This window comes from Tachysurus fulvidraco, chromosome 1 (genome assembly GCF_022655615.1).
Source record: "Tachysurus fulvidraco isolate hzauxx_2018 chromosome 1, HZAU_PFXX_2.0, whole genome shotgun sequence".
Taxonomy (NCBI): domain Eukaryota; kingdom Metazoa; phylum Chordata; class Actinopteri; order Siluriformes; family Bagridae; genus Tachysurus; species Tachysurus fulvidraco.
The window spans coordinates 40663813-40687670 of record NC_062518.1 but is presented as its reverse complement, the minus strand read 5'-3'; the positions used below and the strand labels follow the sequence as shown (position 1 = coordinate 40687670).

The window sequence follows — 23858 nt, the reverse complement described above, 5'->3', positions numbered from 1 at the left end:
CTAAACCGGCTCATATACAAAAACCTAAAGCCACATCTGCCCAGTTCACTGAAAGAAAAAGTGGCGTTAAATATGGCTAAGTATGGTGACCCATACTCAGAATTCGTCCTCTGCATTTAACCCATCCAAAGTGCACACACACAGCAGTGAACACACACACCGTGAACATTCACCCGGAGCAGTGGGCAGCCATTTATGCTGCAGTGCCCGGGGAGCAGTTGGGGGTTCGGTGCCTTGCACAAGGGCACCTCAGTCGTGGCCAGCCCGAGACTCGAACCCACAACCTTAGGGTTAGGAGTCAAACTCTCTAAAACCATTAGGCCACGACTTCCTTCTAACTACTTCTAACTTCCTTCCGACTAACTTCTGGTGCAGAGTTAAATGTAAACCTCATGGTTACACAAAAACTGTTCTAGAGCACCAGGGTTGGTAGCACTCATTGGACTGTTGTGTGCCCAGCATAAAGCACAGGGGTGGATCAGTGATGGTTTGGGCTGCAATATTATGCATTTCCTTATGCCCGATACTTGTGCTAGATGGCAGTGTCACTGCCCAGGTCTACCAAAACTTTGTAAAGGACCATGTGTACCCAATGGTTCAAACATTGTACCCTGAAGTTGCTGCAGTGTATCAGGATGATTATGCACCAATAAACACAACAAGACTTTCATTACATTGTACAACCCCTGTAGGATACTTGGTCATGAGAATAGTTTATTTACGTAGTTATTTGTTGTTTGTTTGTGTGTCTGTTACTTAGCCTGTTTCTGTGTGTTATTTATTGCTTCAAAATCTATTTGCAGTTTACAATAACCTTATTCACAGAAATATTATTTCATTATATTACTCCTGTGAAATAATTGTACATTTTCACAGATGAGGCATAATGAGAGATTGGTGGACTTTATGTGAATAAGATACACTGGGAAATGCAGACCTTAACTTGGGTCTTAATTTTTATTATATTCACCCATAAAAATAAATTCGTCTAGAGAAGAGAGAGACTGAAGGTCTGCATAATCATACAGCAGTTATGGATTGTCCCTCACATTTTACTCACAAATTTACTATAACTATTATGTGATATTATAGAGATGATTACTTTAGTAAAGACTTCACATCCTGAACTGATTTATTTATAACAGAAACCCATGAACTCACATCAAACCTTAAAGGAGATGTACTAACAGGAAACTCAGTGACTCTGAGTATAGACACATTTACTTTATCAGTAGTGACAGAGTTAAATCATTTATATGTGAGCAGATATACAGTCCTAAATCTAGTCCTTATATATATTCTGTATTTAATTTGTCATTGCTTGTTTAATAAAAGTGAAATTAAATCATATATGGAAACAATAATTATTTTTGCATCTTACCAACAGTCTTAAACCTGTGCTGACTATAAAGCTTGATATACTAATTTTTATTTTATTATAAATTTTTTTAATTTATGGAGCTTTTTTAAGATGTATAAAAAATTATAAAATAAAATATATTTAATATAAGATAAATTCAGTGGAAGTGTTTAATAGAAGTGACATGACTTCATTCCTGTGACATCATTTAAGAGCTGTGGTCAGAAGTTTTATTGATTATTTGATTTAACCTTTTTTTTAACGACGTAAATCTCACTGAGATTAAAAATCCCATATTTAAGAGACCTGGGCAAGACATCAGCATGCCAAATTTCAAAAGCAAAACAGACAAGCAGTTATACAATAGAGTTAGCATCATAGCATCCCAAAACGCTATCAAGTGTCACACATTGAGAGTGACAGTCACGCATTTCTGTCTTTTATCACGCTCTCCCGCCACACATCGTATTTCTCACTAAACGTACTGTTTATCAGCCGCAGCGCCCAAAATAATATTCCGCAGAGCCCAAAATGTATCAGTCCGCACCGCTGTCTCTATGGAAGCGGGCAGGAAACAAGTGCGTCTCCCCTGGAGTTCTTAGTCCAGCCTGTCACTTATCTGCCAATCAAAAAAAGAGGTTACACAATAGCCAATCAGAAAATAGCACTATTGTATCTGGGTAAGATTTAATGCAACAACCAATAAAAAAAGGCCTATCCTGGATTTGTTCACCATCACTTTGAGCACAGAGTAAGTCATGATCTCCTGTTTTAATGTTACAACAAATTCTTGTTTGACACAAACAATGACATTGTGACTGCTGTTAGAGACGTTTCCCAGATAATCAGCATCAGTTTTTCATGAGTGTCTGTAACTTAGCCAACAGTTTTACAGTCTGTTCACTGACAACACCTGATCAGAGTAAGTAATCTAGGTCAGTGGTCCTCAAACTGGGGGCCCTGAGATGGTGCCAGGGGGACACGGCTTTATGACATACATAAAATCGCATTCTGTGCACGCATTTGTGGATTGCATTCTGTGAATTTGTGGATTTGAAACATTTCTAACGTCAAGACATGCACAATAATCCATAAATAAATAGGTTTTGTGGTGCTGACCAATCGTGGCACGGTCTACCTCCAACCAATCACGTTCTGATTTACTCGCACTATCACAGTGTAATATGTACTGCAAAATACGATTAAAAAAAAAAAAAAAAAACATTTGTCGCAGATTCGAGCCCAATCTGGTAACCCTGTATGGATTGTAGCCAGCACCAAGGGTTAGTTCAATTCTGCTTTCTTTGGAAACGATTTCCGTATCATCAATGGTTCCAAGGGTAGTGTGAAGAGCGAGTAAATCAGAACGTGATTGGTTGGAGGTAGACCGTGCCACGATTGGTCAGCGCCACAAGACCGTTGTCCGATTGGCTGGAGTAGACTGTGGGCGGAGTCCACCTATTTGTGGATTCTTGTGCACGTCTTGACGTTAGAAATGTTTCAAATCCACAAATGCACAGAACGCAATCCACAAATGCGTGCAGTGATTCACAATTGCACAGAATGCAATTTATAAATGAGCAGGAAGCCATTCACAAATAAATACAATTAAATATATATTAATAATTTTTTTTTTTTATTTGCAATTCCCATTTTATTTATTTGTGAATTTAATTTTGTATAGAACTACTTTAAATATGTATTTTATACACACACAATGTTGATTTGTAAATTTGTCTGAGAAACACACAGTATGTTAGAAGCTCTGATTCCTGCCAAGAGTTCAGTTTTGTAAATCATCTTATTTACGTCTTAAATCATTTACTGATAATAAACCACATGAATATAAGATTCGCATCATGTAGTGACAAACTATTTCGCAAATGTTTACTCTGTATCTTAGTTTCTTATTATTATTGTAACTAGGCTACACTAATAAAATAACATAGAAAAGATGTAGGTCTAGTTATTGTTTTTCTGAGATCAGTAACATCACAGAGACAAAAACAATGATTTACATTTTATATCTTATTAGTGCAATAAAGATTACATTACTTGTGTTTGTTCTCTAACAGAAAAACCTAAACCTGAACTTACAACAGTATAAGATGTGTAAATATAATATATTATAAAATTTACCGAAGTAAATTCAATAAAAGTGTTTGATAGAAATGACATGACTTCATTCATGTTCCATCGTACATGGGGAATCAGAATCTAACAGTAAATAGGTCATGTGTAGATTTACATTGTGTTTTTTTTTATCCAAATTAAAGAGAACCAAATCTAAAACAATAATAAACAAGTTGTTTAGCTTCATCACAGAGACAGTAATAATGTTTCACTGTAGAAGTGATTAGTGTAGTAAAGACTACTTTACATTCTGAACTGTTTCATTTCTAACAGAAAAACCTAAACCTGAACTCACATCAAGCCTTAAAGGAGATGTACTGAGAGGAAACTCAGTGACTCTGTCCTGTACACTGACACCACAGTCTGCTGGATGGAAGTTTTACTGGTCCAAACCCACACAGAGCTCTGAGACTGAGACTGAAACACACCAGTACTTCATCAGATCAGTTATTCTCTCTGATGGAGGTCAGTACAGGTGCAGAGCTAGAAGAGGAAACCCAGTCTTCTACACAGACTACAGTGATGAACTCTCTCTAACTGTTATTGGTGAGTAAGAGACTTTGTGTTAAGTGATTCTGCACAACACTGAACATATAAACATGTGACTACAGTCAGAATATAGCAACATTTACACAGCTACTTACAGAGAAAACTTTCAGATAAATAATTGTATTAAAGTTAAAGAGAGACAGTGTGAACACGGCTGAGCAGGACTGGTGTGAGGTGAGCTGGTAAATAAAAAAAGTGAAAAAACACTAGTTTAACTTTGGTAGAAAATGTCAACAAAACCCGTAAAATGCTTTTAAGAAGATGTTCAGTCTGTAAAAGGGGCTTGATGAAGTTACTCTTTCAGAAACATCAAAATTTCGAGACCTGACTGATTGCGAATGAGTGAAGAGGACGAGGGTCGAATATTTATAGTGAATCACTCAATCTGATAGAATGTGAGATATTAGTGAGTTGTACGAGCAGTTCTGAATTAATTACAGGTGTGTGTGTGTGTGTGTGTGTGTGTGTGTGTGTGTGTGTGTGTGTGTGTGTGTTTGTTTCAGTACACATGTAAAAAGACAATCAATTCAAATAATCAATTTATACTCAGTCATTCGATCTGTATCTTTTATGTTCAGTTTCTTGTTCACTTGCTGACATTCAGAATTTCTGAAGATGTCTCATCATATTAAAATAAACAGGATTATTATACACAAAGTATTTCAGACAATAAATTGTGTTGAAGATACAGTCTGTACAGAATCCTGATTATTTTTAGGTCTGAGTCTGTATTAAAATTGTGATCTACATTTACTTCATCAGTGGTGATTGTTGTCTGACAGAGTTTCATCATTTACATGTGAGCTGATATACTGTATCTACACTCTGAATGGTTATCTACAGAATAGAAACAGTAATGATTTGTTTGTTTCTTACAGAGAGTCCTAAACCTACAGTGACTATAAACCCTGATACTCAGGTGTTCATAGAAGAGATTGTGACTTTCAGGTGTGATGTACAGAAAGGAAGAGACACTGAGTGGACGTACGACTGGTTTAAGGACAGTTACAGATTCTACCCATATTCCACAACTAAGGAGTTCAGCACCAGCTATGTTATGAATGGTCAATACACCTGCAGAGGGACGAGGACAAGTGACTCTCAGATGTCAGAGATGAGTGATTCTGTTACACTCTCTGTATCAGGTGAGTCTGTTAATGAGTGTTATAACTTTTATGTAAAAAGTCTCACAAGTTTTAGATTTTGTTTCAGTTTGTATCATATGCAAAAAGTCTCATTATGATGATTTTAGGGCTGCTTCAATATTGCTGTAACTCCCTCCAAACACACACAGACACAAGCGGTTCTCCAAAGACTGATTTATTTGAAGACTTTTCTCCAAATCCACTGTGAAAACTAAACAATATTAACAACAAAATAATCACATTAACTTGACAAAAAGTGAAATCAAATACAAAGTGACATTTTACAGACACACAATACAGAAAATAAAGCATGCTATGAGAAAGACAGAGTCTTTAATGCTTCCTTTTCTTCTTCTTCGGATTTATTGGCGGGTCGCATACCAACTTTATGGTGCATATCGCCACCACCTGTCCTGGAGTGTGAAGTGATTTCAGTCTAGAAGTATGTCAAAAGATGTCTATATTCTATTTCTAAAGCACTATTCGGACGGGACGTGGGTAATATTAATTGGCCAATTCGCATGGGACAAGACATCTCAGTAAAACTAGCAGAAGTGGGAGGGGTAACTCGCTTTATGCACCACAGTAACTTCCTTCTTCTGCTTCCTTTTATCACGTGCGCAAACAGACAACATTGCACCTCCATGCTTGCAAAACGCAAAACCTTTAAACAGGAAATGACGGAATTTTACCGTACATATTTACAGTGGGTCTTTTCGGACGGGATTAGTATTACCTGAGGTCATTTTTCCAGACCTTTTTACAGAAGGTAAAATACACCGTAATCTTCACTGACATTGTCCGTAATGATTACCGAGATGGCACATTTGGACGGGACTAAAATCACAGAGAAGCTCTGGTAATAATTACTTTACCCCCACGTCCCCACGTAGAACTAATCCCGTCCGAATAGTGCTTAAGACCACTATGCTTAATGAATTTTAAAACAAACCTTACAATTTTCCTGGATCCAGGATTTAATAGGCTATTGATTGTAAATACTTTGCAACCTATTCCCTGAAGCTCTCTTATTAACTTATTCCTTTCCAGATCATACTTGGGGCAGATCAACTGTTACTTGGCATTTACTTTAGTTGGCATAATTTGCATAATCTCGTAATATGTTTCCCTATAATATCTCTACTTAAGTTTAGTGTTATATTACTTTGTCTTACGGTTTTATGTATAATATATAAATGCCTTCCCGTTTTACACTCATTCCAATTCATTTGCCATTTCTGGTTACAAGCTTCTTTAATGATACTTTTCCCTTCCATCCTACTTAATGCAACAGTAATATTGGGGAAGTTCAGTTTAAGTGACTCTTTAGCCATTCTATCCGATCTTTCATTTCCTGGTATATCTGCGTGAGCTGGTACCCACACAAATTTAATTATTATTCCAATTTGCCTTAGTCTATACAACATGTTCAATATTGCTAGATAAATATCAGATCTAACTGTTGGATAAGTTAGTAGGCTTATAAGTGATTCTGAACATCACCTCTTCCACCAGTGCCATCTGAATTGCCACCAGGTCAGCAGTATATACCGAGGTCCCATCGGTTAATCTCCCATATTTTCCTATTTTAAATTCAGGAACATAAAATGCTGATCCAGTACGACCTATCTCTGGGTTTCTTGATCCATCTCTGTAAATTGGGAGAAATGAAAAATAGACTGTTCTAATATATTCAATTGTATAGTTCTTAATATCAAAATTTCCTTTTTTAACACTCTCATGAATTAGTAAATCAACTTCAGGTTGGCTAAAAAACCACAGGGGTATTGGGGAAATAGTTGCCGTTAATGAAAATGATATGTTATCTAGCGACATTCCTGAAGCCCACTCCTTTGCTTTCCAAGCAAAACCATTTCCTGTTAAGTTTATAGTCTCCCAACTCCCCTCAATAATTGCTTTAGTACAATGTTCATGTTTATGCCCTTGTAAACTGATCCAGTAAGCAACAGCTAATTTTTGGCATCTTAATTCTAATGGGTACTCTCCTGTTTCCACTTGCAATGCTGAGATTGGAGTTGTTTTAATTGCTCCTGTAATACCTCTCAATGCTCGTGCCTGAATTAAGTCTAAACTTTTAAGCATACTATGTGATGCCGATCCATATATAATGCATCCATAATCCAAAACGGATCTTAAGAGAGTACAATATATGTTGATTATAGATTGTTTATCAGTTCCCCATTCCTGGCCTACTATACATCTCATTAAACTTTGCTGCATTTCTCTTCAATATATTTGACATGAATTTTCCATGTTAATTTGGAGTCAAACCATAAACCTTAATATTTAAAATTTGATACCATTTCTAATGGCTGTTTATACAAATAAAGTTAAATTTTTTCTGCAATCCTCTGACAACATGTTTTGGATATAGAAAATCTAAATCCCCATTCCAATGACCAATTCTCTACAATCTCAGTTGCTTCTTGAATTTTTTTCACTATATATTTGACGTTTCTTCCCCTCTTCCACATTGCTCCATCATCTGCATATAAAGCTGTTTTAATTCCTGGATGAATTCCTTCGAATACATCATTAATCATTATGTTAAATATAGGACTAATGGCACTTCCCTGTGGTGTTCCATTTTCTACCTTCACCATCTCAGAAATTGTATTTCCTACTTTGATTTGCATAGATCGTCCGAATAAGAAACTTAACACCCAGTTATAAAATCTATTATAAAACCTTCTCTCCACATCATATCGTATGCTTTTTCGATGTCAAAGTATACTGCCACTAACACCTCTTTCATTACTAGTGCCTTTTTAACATCAGTTTCTAATCTAATTAGTGCATCTAGGGTGGATCTACCTGGTCAAAAACCATACTCATGAGGAGCCATTAATCCTTTGCTTTCCAATACATAATATAGTTCATTAACGATAATTTTTTCATTACTTTACTGAGGTTAGACGTCAGAGCTATCTGCCTATAATTTCCCGCCATAGTAGCATCTTTCCCTGGTTTGTGAAACAGGACTACAATTGCTTGTTTCCATGATAGCGGTAATTGTCCTTCCCTCCAGATTTTGTTAAAAAGATCTAAAATTACTTTAAGTATTACGTCTTCCATCTGTTTAATCATGATATAGCAGATTCTATCTTTCCCAGGAGCAGTACTTCTAACCCTCATTAAGACTCTTTTAGGTTCCCACAAATTAAAGGCAGCATCCAAAGCTGTTTTACTATCCTTTTTTTTTTTTTAAATATCTTGATTTTGCTTTAATATTTCTTCTCTCCGTCTCTTGTAATTTATTCCTAGGTTATCTGAGCTGTGTGACTTTTGAAAGGTGGAAGCTAACATTTCCGCTTTATCTTCTTGCGTCGCTGCTGTTTTCCCTTCATCTACTGTACTAGTACTGGTATATTCTGAGTTCTGTAAACCCCAACCATTTTTTGAGGACTTGCTTTATTATCTTCCTTGCCTGAGCCTGTTTCTTCTGATAACTAATTAAAGTTATAGGTATTAAAGTTTTCTTAAGCTCTCTAAAAGCCTTATTTCTATCTTTAACAGCTTTTGTGCATTCATCATTCCACCATGGAACAATTTTCAATCTTACTTTACCTTCTGCTTTAGGAATGGATTCTTCAGCTGCATTTGTAATAATTGTAATTAATCGATCAGAACACAAATCTATATCATCATCTAAGCTATAATTCACCATTACATCAATACATAACCTGTTAAATTTATCCCAATCGGCTTCATCAAATCTCCATCTACTTGGCATTGTTTTATTTTCTTGATAAATTTCCAATTCCTCATTGCATAATATTGGGAAATGATCACTTCCCAATGTAGATTGCTCTAGTACTTCCCATTTATATTCTAAAGCTTTAGTTCCAGAGACTATTGTTAAATCAATACATGACATTGAAGAATCCCTTATATTGAATCTAGTACCCTTCCCGTTATTTAAACTCACTAAAGCATATTCCTCCATAAACTCTTCTACTACCCTACCATTATTATCTGTGCAAGTACTACCCCAAAGTGAATTATGCGCATTAAAATCCCCACACCATATCAAATTTCCCATATGATAAATTCCCAATTTATCATATTTAGATCATCTAAAGTTAACTGATTACAAGGATTATAGAAGTTTACCACCTTTAATCCCCCTCCCTGAGTCCACACCTCTACAACACATTCTAACCAATTTGGAACCCGGAATACAAAAGTTTAACTGTGGACAAAGCCAAGTCTCCTGAATACATATAATGTCTAGTAAAACTGCTAGCCGGTACACAAATCTTCCTCCTCTCCCTTGTCCTGGTACTTGTCTTCCCTCTTGCAGGCATTTTTCTTTCTCTCTCTCTCTCTCTCTCTCTCTCTCTCTCTCTCTCTCTCTCTCTCTCTCTCTCTCTCTCTCTCTTTCTGTGTTGCTCTATATTGTTCCTTTTCCACACAAGATCAGCCCAATCTTGTTGAATCAGCTGTGATTTATATATTTGCGTAACTGCAATAAGCTGTTTCTCATTAGCAATAGAATAAAATACAGGAAATATATTTGTGTTGCAATTCACAATATGAACAGCTGTTCACTTTTTAGCCTATACAAGTTATGTTTAGAACATGATGTTATCTGTTCTGACATACAGTGTGAAAGCATTTGTAAATTTGACTGTAAAATTACATTGTTTTGGTCTTGGTTGAGCTTGTGTGTAAAAGAAGTTCAAGCATTTTAAATTGGTGTTAACTGTATGCATTTTGTATCAAAGCAACAAGAAATGTGTTAATTGTATAGCCTACAAAGACGGATGTTGTGCTAACCGCGTTAAGAGTTTAGGAAACTTGTTAAATGTATTAAAAAAAAACTGTTAGCGATTGTTAAACAAATAGCGATTGTAAAAAACTGTAAAGAAATTAATAAAAGGCCAATTAATCATGTATATTTTCTAGAAAATGAGCACTCAGAAATTAATTTTAATAAAAGAAACAAAAACAGATTTAACATTTTAAGCATGTATCAATTGACCAATAACCATTTATTTATTACAACATCCTTATGTATTTTTAACTGGGCTGGAAACAGAAGAATAGGCTACACTAGTAATGTAACATAATATTAAGAAAAGATGGAGGTCTAGTTATTGTTTTTCTGAGACCAGTAACATCACAGAGACAGAAACAATGCTTTACATTTTATAACTGATTAGTGCAGTAAAGATTACATTACTGAACTGTGTGTTTCTTCTCTAACAGAAAACTGAACTCACAACATTATAAGATGTGTAAAAGTGTAAATATAATTGGATAAATTCAGTGGAAGTGTTTGAAAGAAGCGACATGGCTTCATTTATATGGCATCATTTAAGAGGTGTGGTCAGAGGTTTTACTGATTATTTGATTTAACCTTTAATTAACCAGGTAAAATCTTACTGAGATTAAAAATCCCATTTTCAAGAGACCTGGGCAAGACATCAGCATGCCAAATTTCAACAAGCAAAACAGAAAAGCAGTTATACAATAGAGTTAGCATAGCATCATAGCATCCCAAAATGTTGATCTAAAAATTTATTCATGGAGAAAAATGACATACAACATTGTGTATTTGTCTTTAAAAAAAAAAAAAAAAAAAAAAGGATTCTAAAATGGCTATGTATGATGTTTTTAAAAAATGTTAAACTATCACAAAATTACCATAAAGTAAGTTCAAATTATGTTTGGATGTTTCTAATGTAATCATTTATCAGACAGGAGTAGATAAGTTGGAACATCTCAGTGTTCATTGTAATTGTGACAGGAAAAGCAGTAGTATGATGGATGGATGAATGGATGGATGAAATTCCCCACAACTCTGGTTAAATGAAGCACTGATAGATTATATCTGTATTAACGTTGTTTATGCATTAAATGTGTAAATAAGCAGGTGATTACGGTAGACTGGATATACAGAATGTTACTTAGACCTCTTAGAACTTATTAACTATTCTGATTGTAGTGACAAATTTTTACTGAGTTATTATTTATACTGTTACAAATATTTGACATTAATTTGACATTTAATTCTTCTTTACTTTATAGTCAAGATGATTCCTGTCATGATTTTCAACTTTCACTACTGTGATTTTACAGTAAACAGTTAAAAATCTCTTACGGCTCGAAGTCAAAATGACCACTAGGGGATGAGCCAGAAACAAGCTTCGTTGTAGCTTTTAAGCATTAAATCCTCTAAATACACGATAAAACTTATTTTTCTAGTAAAGTTTATACTCTCAAGATTTTTTAAGCCCACACACAAAGCATAATATGATTCATAGCCGTCATACTATTTGAAACAAAATTTGTAGTAAACTGACCTAGGTGGCGCTAGACCAGTTTGTCCCTTACATTTAGACGCTTCCCTTTCTTCACTGGGGTAATATTTTCCAAAACAAATATTTCACAAAAATCCCCAAAAGGTCCAAGGAACTGGAATCTGTAAGCCTTTTAATCCAAAACGCTTTGGTCGCCTCGCAAATATTCCGTTTGTAATCCGAAAACTGGAAACAGTAGTGCGCCACCATCTGGTTTTTCGGCTCTAACTTTACATCATTTGTGGGAACCCTCATTTGACTGACAATTGCTCCTTCCAATAGCAATGAAATGGTCCGGGACCTCTACAGCTCTTTAGCCAATAAGGAGACAATTCCAACGGTATGCAACATGTCTCTGAGGCCTCAGGCTCCGCAAAAAAATTGCGCAAAGGATTTATTGCGCAATTCTCGACTTTTTCACACTCTCACAGCTCAGGGCGTCGGTTACAGGCCTTTTTTCACAGCAGACTTGTAGACAGAGAGACTCTGTTTGTTTTAGGCCTTTTAAATTGAGCATGCAGTCTTTTAATTCAAAGTTATACAGTAAACAAGTACACAAGAAACACATGACCAGACGACCATGTCCATAGAAAAATATTTTTATTGAAGACATTTTTGGGTCTTTTGACTTGAATTTTTTTTGGTGAAAGCCAAGACATGTGCCTATGACCCTCAGTTGTTATTTGGTTCCTAACATGTTCCAGAGAAATAAGATTAATCAGTTTATCAGGTAAACAACTCAGGCGGAAATCAAAACCTTGCATTCTAGCCTCTGTAACTTTGTGCCAGTAAGGCTTAGAATCAATGACACTTGTATCTGAAACTAGAGAATCTCTTCTTTCCAATGAGACCAGGCTCACCCCTGTGTGTCAAAGTATGTGGGAGCTGTACTACTTTTTGTTGGGTAGGTCATGTAGGCGAAAAACCTGCAATAGGGGCGAGAGCCTTAAGAGGTTTAAATGACTGAATCAGATTTTTTTTTTTTTAAAGAAAGAAAGAAAAAGAAAAGAATAAGTCATAAGTCATTAATGTGTGTAATATGGTTCAGAATTTGAGACAATTTATTAAAGATGAGGAAAATAAATTCACTGGGGCCTTCAGTGACCTTTATATATCAGTTCTATGTTTATTTATTTTTAAACAATTTTCTGCATATAAACAATGTGGAACTTTTACAAATAAACAAAAAAAAAAACTTTTACAAATAAACACTGTAACTAAGTGCTTAATTAGGCACAAAGATTAAATTAATGGTTTTGTTGTAAAAGTGAATCTGTAATGTGTCTGTCTGTGTTTTCCCCTTGTTTCTGTCTGCCGTCTCTCCCTGATGTTAATTGTTGACCCCGCCCACCTATCTGTTACCATGGACACTAATTACATTCATTCTCTTCCCCAGGTGTTTTGTCTTAGTCCTTGTCTGTCTCTGTCTTGTGATTGGTTCTCGTTCTCCATATATACTCTGTCTGTTCACTTCAATGTTGTTGGTCGTTTTTGGTGTTGGTGTGTGCATGTCCATGTTCCCGTTTCCTGTTTGTTCCGCGTTGCCTGCCTGTTTGTTTGTGTCTTGTTTAGTAAAAACCTTTAAAACTGCATTTGGATCCTCACTCGCCTGTGTCTCACCGTGTCACATCGTGACAGAATCAAATACATCTCTTCATTTTATATCAACAGGAAAACCCAAACCGACTGTGATTGTAACTCGTCAGCGCTCCATCTACACTGGAGACACTGTTACTCTGAGCTGTGATCTGATGTCCACTGGATGGACTTTTCTCTGGTACAAAGATCAGAAATTGAATTACATTAGAGACTCAGACACCAACACACACACTGTGAAAGTCTCTAATGAAGGACAAGTAAATTACTACTGTAAAGCACGCAGAGGAAAGTACTATGACTACTACTACCAACAGTACTATGACTACAACACAGAGATGAGTGAACCAGCCACAATTACAGTGAGAGGTGTGTCATGTTTTCTACTTTTACACTACAGCTTTAATGTTAGGAATAATAACCTAATTTTTTTAATAATTATTTGTAATAATATAAGTATATAATATATTTACTTGATTCTGGATATGTTTCCATTTTTGTGATCTTTCTATAGCAAGACCAAAGCCTGAAGTGAAAGTACAGCCAGCTGACCATGGCTTTGTGTTTACTGGAGAAACTGTCACTTTCTCATGTGTGATAAAGACTGGAGGATCCTGGGTGTATCACTGGTTCAGGGATAATAATGAACTCAGAGATGTTAATGGAATGAAAAACTACATAATCAGTGATGTTAAAGAGTCTCATAAAGGTGTTTACACATGTAAAGGAACACAGACATCAAACCCACAATACACAGAGACCAGTGATGCTGTTACACTGACTGTATCAGGTGAGTGTGTTTTATGTCACATATTGTCTGTTTCTGTAACATTTTGGGTGTCTTTCAGACAAACCTGCAGCCACCAACACGCCTCTTTATAGGCTCTCGGTCACGTAGCTGCAATTAGCGCAACTCGTGACACGTGTTCACGTCTCTGTTTAAGAGCCCGAGGTTCGGCGCTCGGCGTGCGGACAGAGTGTGTGTCAGAGTAGAGCGGTGTTATGTATCGTAGCATGTAGTGTTCTAACAGCTTATATATACTGTATACACACTAATAGGAGTTAGGAAAAGAATTTCAGCGCGGTGAGACATATCAGAGAGGTATAATAAGCACTAGCAGGTTGAAATTAAGAAGATTTTGATTGAGTTTCAGAGCGGTAACCTGTATCGGAGCACACCTCACTCTGAGAGGTCATTTTCCGTGGAGAAATGAGTTAACACTTCTGTGCTCGTCCGGAATGTTTATTCTGTACCTGCCTGCTGTAGCAGTAGAGATAAAGTCCCACGATCGAACCCCGCTTTGGACTTTCACCATCACCACAAGCATTTCACCTTCACTTATTATTTTTTGGGTCATAAATTTATATATAAATACATATATATAAATACATATATATATATATATATATATATATATATATATATATATATATATATATATATTGTGTGTGTGTGTGTATGTATATATATATGTATATATATATGTATATGTCACAATCAAACCCCGTGCACTTTCCCATTAATATTTATACCGTTTTAAATCCCGTCATTACTCGCTATCTGATCCGGACACCTGTCTGATTCACTATACACTACTCGAGTGGATAAAGGGCCTGATCCGATTCTCCTTCCTCCAAGTGGAACCGGAATCCCCCTGTAACAGTTTAATTAACAATAAAAAGTGTATTTTGTACAGAACTGCTTTAAACATGTATTTTATACACGCATTACACACATTACATTGGTCCTGGGGTCTGTGTGAACGCTGGCGCGTCTTGGCTGCCGCTGCTCTCCCCGATAACAATAATTAACATCATATACACTGCATAGACTACAATGAGGATCTATTGCTTATGGCTTGTACTTGCCTGGACTGTACTGCATCTTGTAGAGTCCGCAGTACTGTTTCAATACTCTGCTGCTGAACTTTTGAGTTTCCGTCCGTGTTTATATGATTCAATACCTCCTGTACTGCTTGCTCATCCGGACATCTTATATCTGCCAAGGCGGAAATATATTCATCGTGGCTCTCGGCGGAACTTCTGGTTTAATAAATCAAGTGATATAAAGTCATTATGGTCAGCTGTTCGACGCCCACCAAGGAACGCCGGTCGCCGCGCCGGTCAGCGTGTGCTGGCGAACCTGGCTAACTTGGCTACCAGACCAAGCAACAACAGCACTGTCAGTTTCGGTCTTCTTAACATCCGCTCTCTTACGAGTAAAGGGCATCTTGTGCAGGATCTTCTTGCAAATCGCAAGATTGATTTTCTCTGTTTGACGGAACATGGCAGCAACAAAATGACTTTATTGCACTCAATGACGCCATTCCGCCAGGGTTTGTTTACATCTCTCAACCACATGATTCTGGTCGAGGAGGAGGTCTGGCGATAATCTACCGTGAGAAGTGGAGACTGAGGTCAGTGAATGTTTCTGTCTCCCTCTCATTTGAGGCTGCAGTTTGTCGGCTCTCTGGATCTACTCCAACTATTATCAGCACTGTATATCGACCACCAAAATTTAACAAGGATTTTATCCCTGACTTTGCTGCTTTTTTGAATGAAATAACTACTCTTTCACCAAATATAATTCTTGTGGGGAATTTCAATATTCACATGGATGATGTTCACAACAACCTTGCTAAAGAATTTACATCTTGTCTGGATAACTTCGGACTGCAGCAACATGTGAATTTTCCCACGCATATTAGGACATACTTTGGATTTAATCTGTTGTTCAGGTGTCTCTCTAGGCAACCTCAATGCAGACTTTTTTCCATGTACTGATCATCAGTTACTGTCCTTTAATGTTGATCTTCCTCTTTTTAAATCAAAATCTTCACGTATTATATCATTCCGGAAAATCAAGGACATTAATTCGGACAACTTGTCTTTATGCATTGCAAGTCTTCCTAGGGCTGACAGCTGTTCCACTCCAGATAATTTGGTCTCTCAGTACAATAATAGTCTCCATAATTTGTTGAATACTTTTGCTCCAGTTAAGACTAGGACTGTTTCGTTTACTGTTACTGCACCCTGGTTCACTCCTTTTCTCAGGCAATTAAAAGCAAAAGGACGACAGCTTGAGAGACTTTTCAGAAGAACTGGCCTTACTGTCCACAAGGAAATGTACTCAGAACATATGTCTCACTATAAAGACACTATTGCTAAAGCTAAATCTACATACTATTCTGGCTTAATCGGTACTAATGAAGGGAATTCAAGGCTTCTTTTTTCCTTATTGAAAAATTTTACAACACCCCCCGACTCACTTCCCTCTCATTTGTACTCATCTGATTTCTGCAATACTTTAGCATCATTCTTTACTTCAAAAATTTAAGGCATTCATCGTCAACTTATGGCCACTCCTGTTTCTACTCCATGTGTCTCAGTTCTACCTGTTCCTACACAATTGTTCTCTGAGTTTATTCTGCCCACAATTGATGATATCTTAAAACTTATTCATCAATCTAAATCTTCAACCTGTGTTCTTGATCCTTTACCAACTGTCCTTGTTAAGGCTACTGCTTCCTCTCTGTCCCATTTTATTATGGATATTATTTATTCTTCCCTTACCACTGGGGTTGTTCCTTCTCTTTTCAAAACAGCTGCTGTAACTCCAATTCTAAAGAAACCAGGTTTGGACACCAACAACCTTAATCATTTTCATCCTATTAAAATCATTCACCTCTTCTGTAGTTTCCGTTACCTCTGGTGTTCCCCAGGGCTCTGTTCTTGGCCCTTTGTTATTTATTACTTACCTTTTACCCCTTGGACATATTTTTCATAAACATCAGGTTAAGTTTCATTGCTATGCGGATGACACCCAGCTCTACCTTTCCACAAAACCACATTCCAAACTCCCTCCATCTGTTCTTTCTGATTGTCTCATTGACATAAAATCATGGTTTTCAGCAAATTTTCTTAAACTAAATAGCAATAAAACAGAATTTCTCATTATAGGCACAAAAACTGTGCTAAACAAATTTTCTAATTTTCTTATTTCCATTGATGAATCTCTGATAGTTCCCTCATCTCAAGTTAAGAGTCTTGGTGTCATCTTTGATAGTACCCTTTTTTTTTACCTCACATGTAAATAATGTTACTCGGGCTGCATACTTTCACCTTCGAAATATCAATAGGCTTCGTTCCTTTCTCACCACTCAATCTACCACCACTCTTATTCACAGTCTAGTAACCTCCCAGCTTGACTACTGTAATTCTCTTCTTATTGGGCTTCCTCACAAAACCCTTCATAAGCTGCAACTCGTTCAAAATTCTTCTGCCCGTATTATCACTCGTACTCCCTCTATCGATCATATTACACCTGTTCTAGAACAGCTACACTGGCTTCCCATTAATTTTCGTATCGAGTATAAAATTCTTCTTCTAACATTTAAAGCTATCCTCAATCTTGCACCTTCATATATTCTTGATCTTCTTCATACTCCAAAACCAACTCGCACTCTTAGGTCTTCTTCTTCCACTCATTTCATTGTTCCCTCTGTCCGTCTTGTAACTATGGGGAACAGAGCTTTCAGTTACTCCGCACCTCAGCTCTGGAACTCACTTCCATCTGAGCTCCGTAATATTGATTCTCTTTCATCATTTAAATCTCAGCTTAAAACTCATCTGTTTAGTTTAGCATATTCTAGATCATGATTTGTAATTTTTTTTCTATGTAAGTATTTTATAACTATATTTTTTGTTCTTTTTCTTCTTCTTTTGTACGGTGACCTTGAGTGTTAGAAAGGCGCCTTTAAATAAAATGTATTATTATTATTATTATTATTACATAATGCTGATTTGTAAATTTGTCAGATAAACACACAGTATGTTAGAAGCTTTGATTCCTGCCAAGAGTTCACTTATCACTTATTTACTTCTTAAATCATTTAGAATCAGAATCAAGTTTATTGTCCAAGTGTGTTCACGCACAAGGAATTTAGTTCCAGCTCTCTCTCTCACTCATTTTCTACCGCTTGACCTCGGGTCACAGGCATCAAGGCAGGATACACCCTGGATGGAGTTCCAACAATTTACTGATAATAAACCACACAACTCTGTTTCTTAGTTCCGTATTACTTTAACTAGGCTGTACTAATATAACTAATTAACATAATAATAAGAAAAGATGTAGAACTGTTTATTGGTTTTCTGAGACCAGTGACATCACAGAGACAGAAACAATGCTTTACATTTTATATCTGATTAGTGCAGTAAAAATTACATTACTGCTGAACTGTGTGTTTCTTCTCTAACAGAAAAACCTAAAACTGAACTCACAGCATTATAAGATGTGTAAATGTGTAAGAATAAATTATAAAACTTACTGAAGTAAATTCAGTAAAAGCGTTTGATAGAAATTACATGACCATTCATGTTTCATCGTACATGGGGAATCAGAAACAGTAAATACTGTAGGTCATGTGTAGATTTGCATTTTGTGTTTATTTTTTGTCCAAATTAAACAGAACTAAGTCTAAAACAATAATAAACAAGTTGTTTAGCCTCATCACAGAGACAGTAATAATGTTTCACTGTAGAAGTGATTAGTGTAGTAAAGACTACTTCACATTCTGAACTGTTTCATTTCTAACAGAAAAACCTAAACCTGAACTCACATCAAGCCTTAAAGGAGATGTACTGAGAGGAAACTCAGTGACTCTGTCCTGTACACTGACACCACAGTCTGCTGGATGGAAGTTTTACTGGACCACACAGGGCCATTGGATTGAGACTGAGACTGCATCAAACTCCTACACCATCAGCTCAGATAAAGTCTATGACATAATTAAGTACAAGTGCAGAGCTGGAAGAGGAAACCCAGTCTACCACACAGACTACAGTAATGAACTCTCACTAACTGTTATTGGTGAGTAAGAGCCTTTCTGTTAAGTGATTCTGTACAACTACAACACTGAACATATAAACATGTGACTACAGTCAGAATATAGCAACATTTACACAGCTACTTACAGAGAACCCTTTCAACTCTTGAAGTCAAAATGACCACTAGGGGATGAGCCAGAAACAAGTTTCGTTGTAGCTTTTAAGCATTAAATCCTCTAAATACACGGTTAAACGTATTTTTCTAGTAAAGCTTAGACTCTCAAGATTTTCTTAAGCCCACACACAAAGCATAATATGATTCACAGCCGTCATACTATTTGAAATAAAATTGGTAGTAAACTGAACTAGGTGGCGCTAGACCAGTTTTTCCCTTGCCTTTAGACACTTCCCTTTCTTCACTGGGGTAATATTCCAAAACAAATGCTTCACAAAAATCCCCAAAGGTGGAATCTGTAAGCCTTTTAATCCAAAACTCTTTGGTCGCCTCGCAAATATTCCGTTTGTGATCCGAAAACTGGAAACAGTAGTGCGCCACCATCTTGTTTTTTCGGCTCTAACTTCTCATTGGAGGTTTCAATGTAGCCCAGGGCCTAGCGAATCAAACAAGCCCTCACTTGAGCCAATCGGTGCTTGTATTACAGAGATAGACGGCTGAGAATCCAATGATGTCTTGTCTTTACATCCTATGTGGGAACCCTCCCTTTGACTGACAATTGCTCCTTCCAATAGCAATGAAATGGTCCGGGACCTCTACAGCTCTTTAGCCAATGAGACGATTCCAACGGTATGCAACATGCCACATCTCCAAGGCCTCAGGCCGCGCAAAAAAGTTGCGGAAAGAATTTATTGTGCAATTCTCGACTTTTTCACACTCTTAGAGCTCAGGGTGTCAGGTTACAGGCCTTTTTTCACAGCAGACTTGTAGGCAGAGAGGCTCTGTTTGTTTTTAGGCCTTTTAAACTGAGCATGCAGTCTTTTAATTCAAAGTTATACAGTAAACAAGTACACAAGAAACACATGACCAGACGACCTGTTACGGGTCGCCGTGCCGTGCACGGCACGGAAGTCAAAGTGGCCACTAGGGGATGACCCAGAAACAAGCTTCAATTCAACTTTAAAGCATCAAATCCTCCAAAAACACGAAAAAACCTATTTACCTAGTAAAGTTTATACTCTCAAAAATTTTTTAAGCCCACACACAAAGCACAATATGATTCACAGCCGTCACACAATTAGAAAAAAACTTTGGATAAAACTGACCTAGGTGGCGCTAGACCGGTTTTTCCCTTACCTTTAGACGCGTCTTTCTTCACTGGGGTAATCCAAAACAAATCCACAAAAATCCACACAGGTCCAAGGAATTGAAATCTGTAAGCCTTTTAATCCAAAACGCTCTGGTCGCGCCGCAAATATTCCGTTAGTGTTCTGAAAACTGGAAACAGTAGTGCGCCATCATCTCGTTTTGCCGCTCTAACTTCTCATTGGGATATTCAAAAATTCAAAGTCTACGTCATAATTATAGCCCAGGTCCTAACGAATCAAATAAGCCCTCATTTGAGCCAATCGGTGCTTGTATGGCAGAGATAGACGGCTGAGAAGCCAATGGTGGCATGACCTCATTTTTGGGAACCCGCCTTTGACTGACAATTACTCCTTCCAATAGCAATGAAATGGGCTGGGACCTATACAGCTCTTTAGCCAATAAGCAGACGATTCCAACGGTATACGACATGCCGTATGTTCTTTGCCTGTGTCTGCGTGAACTGGATGCGCAGAAGAATTCTTGCGTAATCCCTGACCTTTTGTCCCTCTCACAGCTCAGGGTGTCAAGTTACAGGCCTGTTTTCACACCAGAGTGATAGAGAGAGAGTCTAGGCTTATTTATGGCTTGTCAGACTGAGCCTGCAGCCTTTTATTTCAAAGTTATATAGTAAACAAGTACACAAAAACGCTGCACCAGACGACCAGGGCCGTAGAAAAATATTTTTATTGAAGCCATTTTTGGGTCTTTTGACTTGATTTTTTTTTTGGTGAAAGCCAAGACATGTGGCTATGACCCTCAGTTGTTATTTGGTCCCTAACATGTTCCAGAAAAATAAGATTAATCAGTTTATCAGGTAAACAACCCAGGCGGAAATGAAAACCTTCCATTCTAGCCCCTGTAACTTTGTGCCAGTAAGGCCTAGAATCAATCTGAAACTAGTTTCTGAAACTAGAGAATCTCTTCTTTCCAATGAGACCAGGTTCACCCCTGTGTGTCAAAGTAAGCTGTACCACTTTTTGTTGGGTATGTCATGTAGGCGAAAAACCTGCAAACAGTAAAGAAGTAAACAAGAAACACATGACCGGACGGACATGTCCGTAGAAAAAAAACGCTGCCAGACCAAGAGGACGAGGGTCCAACTTTTATAGTGAATAACAGACTCTGATGGAATGTGAGAGATTAGAGAGTGTGTGTATGAGGAGTTATGAACTACAGTAATTACAAGTGTGTGTGTGTGTGTGTGTGTGTGTGTGTGTGTGTGTGTGTGTCTTTCCATTCAGTACACATGTAAAAAGACAATGAAATCAAATAAACAATTTATAGTCAGTCACTTGATCTGTATATTTTATGTTCAGTTTCTTGTTCACTTGCTGACATTCAGAATTTCTGAAGATGTCTCTTATTAAAATAAACAGGATTATTATACACAAAGTATTTCAGACAATAAATTGTGTTGAAGATACAGTCTGTACAGAAATGATTATTTTTAGGTCTGAGTCTGTATTAAAATTGTGATCTACATTTACTTCATCAGTGGTGATTGTTGTCTGACAGAGTTTCATCATTTACATGTGAGCTGATATACTGTATCTACACTCCGAATGGTTATCTACAGAATAGAACCAGTAATGATTTGTTTGTTTCTTACAGAGAGTCCTAAACCTACAGTGACTATAAACCCTCATACTCAGGTGTTCATAGGAGAGACTGTGACTTTCAAGTGTGATGTAGAGGAAGGAAGAGACACTGAGTGGACGTACGACTGGTTTAGGGACAGTAACACATTCTACCCATATCCCACAAAAAAGGAGTTCAGCATCAGTTCTGTTACAGTCTCAGATCGTGGTCAATACACCTGCAGAGGGAAGAGGACAAGTGACTCTCAGATGTCAAAGATGAGTGATCCTGTTACACTCTCTGTATCAGGTGAGTCTTTTAATGAAAGTTATAACTTTTATGTAAAAAGTCTCAATAGTTTTAGATCTTGTTCCAGTTTGTATCACATGCAAAAAAGTCTCATTATGATGATTTTATAACTTTATTTTTTCTTTATTTTTTTTTCTAATTTTAAGTAATACACCTAATATTTCATCTGAATCTGTTATGATTTTATATTGAAAATAGATTTTAAAGTTTCACTGCTGTGCTTTTAAAACAACAATTTTGCTTTACATTTTCTTATTTAAAAATAACTGATTCTTTTGATTTCTAACGAATCACTACAACATATTAGATATGCTGATGCTGTGACATTTTTCCTGGGCTATTACTTAAATTGTTAAAAAGAAACCTGACATTTATGAGCCACCCATAATTCTTCACCTAATATTAATCTGAATCTGTTATGATTTTATATTGAAAATAGATTTCAAAGTTTCACTGCTGTCATTTACAGAAAATATTTAAATTATTGAATGAGATTTTAAAATAAAACTAATGTCTGCAGTATGGCTCAGGATTTAAGACACAATTTATAAACATCATGAAAAGCAAATTAACAGTTTGATCATCATTTTAATTCTATTTATCCAATGTATAAATAATGTAAAAATATAACAATGCATTTTTTTAATACAACACTATCTACACTACATACATAATTATTAGGGTATTTATGTTTGTCATGAATAATTTTACTTTTGAAGAAATACACTGCTAACTGTTTCCTTTTACAAAACATGTGTAACAAAAAAGTGAGGTCTGTCTCTCCCAGGAGAATTAGAACTTTCTCAAATCTGTGTGAACAGTTATTACACTATTATATTATTATAAGGATTTTCTCCACTTATTTCAAAGTGAAATATCAAACAAGAAAAGTTTAAACAAATCAATAATGGAAAACAAAGTACAGCATCAAATAAATAATGTTTTTGTCTTTTCATAGTATTCAGTTTCCAGTATAGACATCCTGCTTTTTAGTGACTTTCATGAGCCTCTCATTAATAGAAACTGTGTCTTTATTTGTTCATGGCTTAATTTAGCTGAAGCAAACACCACAGCCTCTCAGATACTGTTAAAAGATCTATATTATTTTCCCTCACTGTAAATCTCACACTTGAGAAGTGCTCAGTTGGGTTTAAATCAGGCGAGGGAGAGGAACAGGTCATTAATCTGTCATCTTCGAAGCCTTTCCTGCCAAACCAAACAGCTGAGTACTTGGATACATGTGATGGATTATATGTGCATTATATGTGTAATGATGTTTTTATTAAACGTGTAAATAAGCAGGTGATTAAAGTAGACTGGGAAATACAGAATGTTAATTAGGCCTCCTAGTGAGAATGACGAGATCTCGAATTAGTGTAATGTGTTCATATAAAATTAACGATGTACATTTGTGTTTGGTGGCAAATACATTTATTTTTAGGCAAAACACAAAGTTTTAAAAACAAAACCATTTGTTAATGCTCCCAGTATGTTACAAGTTAATAGATTGTGTAGATTAGCATTTTGTTGTGTTTATTACCAGATTACTATGTACTCTATACGCAAATAAATTACTGTAGTGTAGAGACAGATTAGAGACCTGCATCATCACATAGCAGTTATTTTCTGACTCTCACTTCAATCACAGTGTATTGATCATGTGTCTAAATAAAAAAATCTAAAATAATTTCAGCACTTTGTTTATCTTC

General features: G+C 36.4%; 2 protein-coding genes across 2 annotated transcripts in view; one reads left to right on the top strand and one right to left on the bottom strand.

Annotated features, from left to right (window-relative positions):
• LOC113645368 (titin-like) overlaps positions 1-23858 on the top strand; it is a 1056738-nt gene that overhangs the window by 668953 nt on the left and 363927 nt on the right. Inside the window, exons 31-35 of the mRNA XM_047818848.1 lie at positions 3767-4039; positions 4921-5187; positions 13185-13478; positions 13624-13899; positions 18709-18981. Of these exons, the coding sequence (XP_047674804.1) occupies positions 3767-4039; positions 4921-5187; positions 13185-13478; positions 13624-13899; positions 18709-18981 (1383 nt within the window). The remainder of the gene's footprint in view (positions 1-3766; positions 4040-4920; positions 5188-13184; positions 13479-13623; positions 13900-18708; positions 18982-23858) is intronic.
• LOC113643804 (immunoglobulin superfamily member 1-like) overlaps positions 1-23858 on the bottom strand; it is a 789004-nt gene that overhangs the window by 478203 nt on the left and 286943 nt on the right. The gene's annotated exons all lie outside the window — the stretch shown is intronic.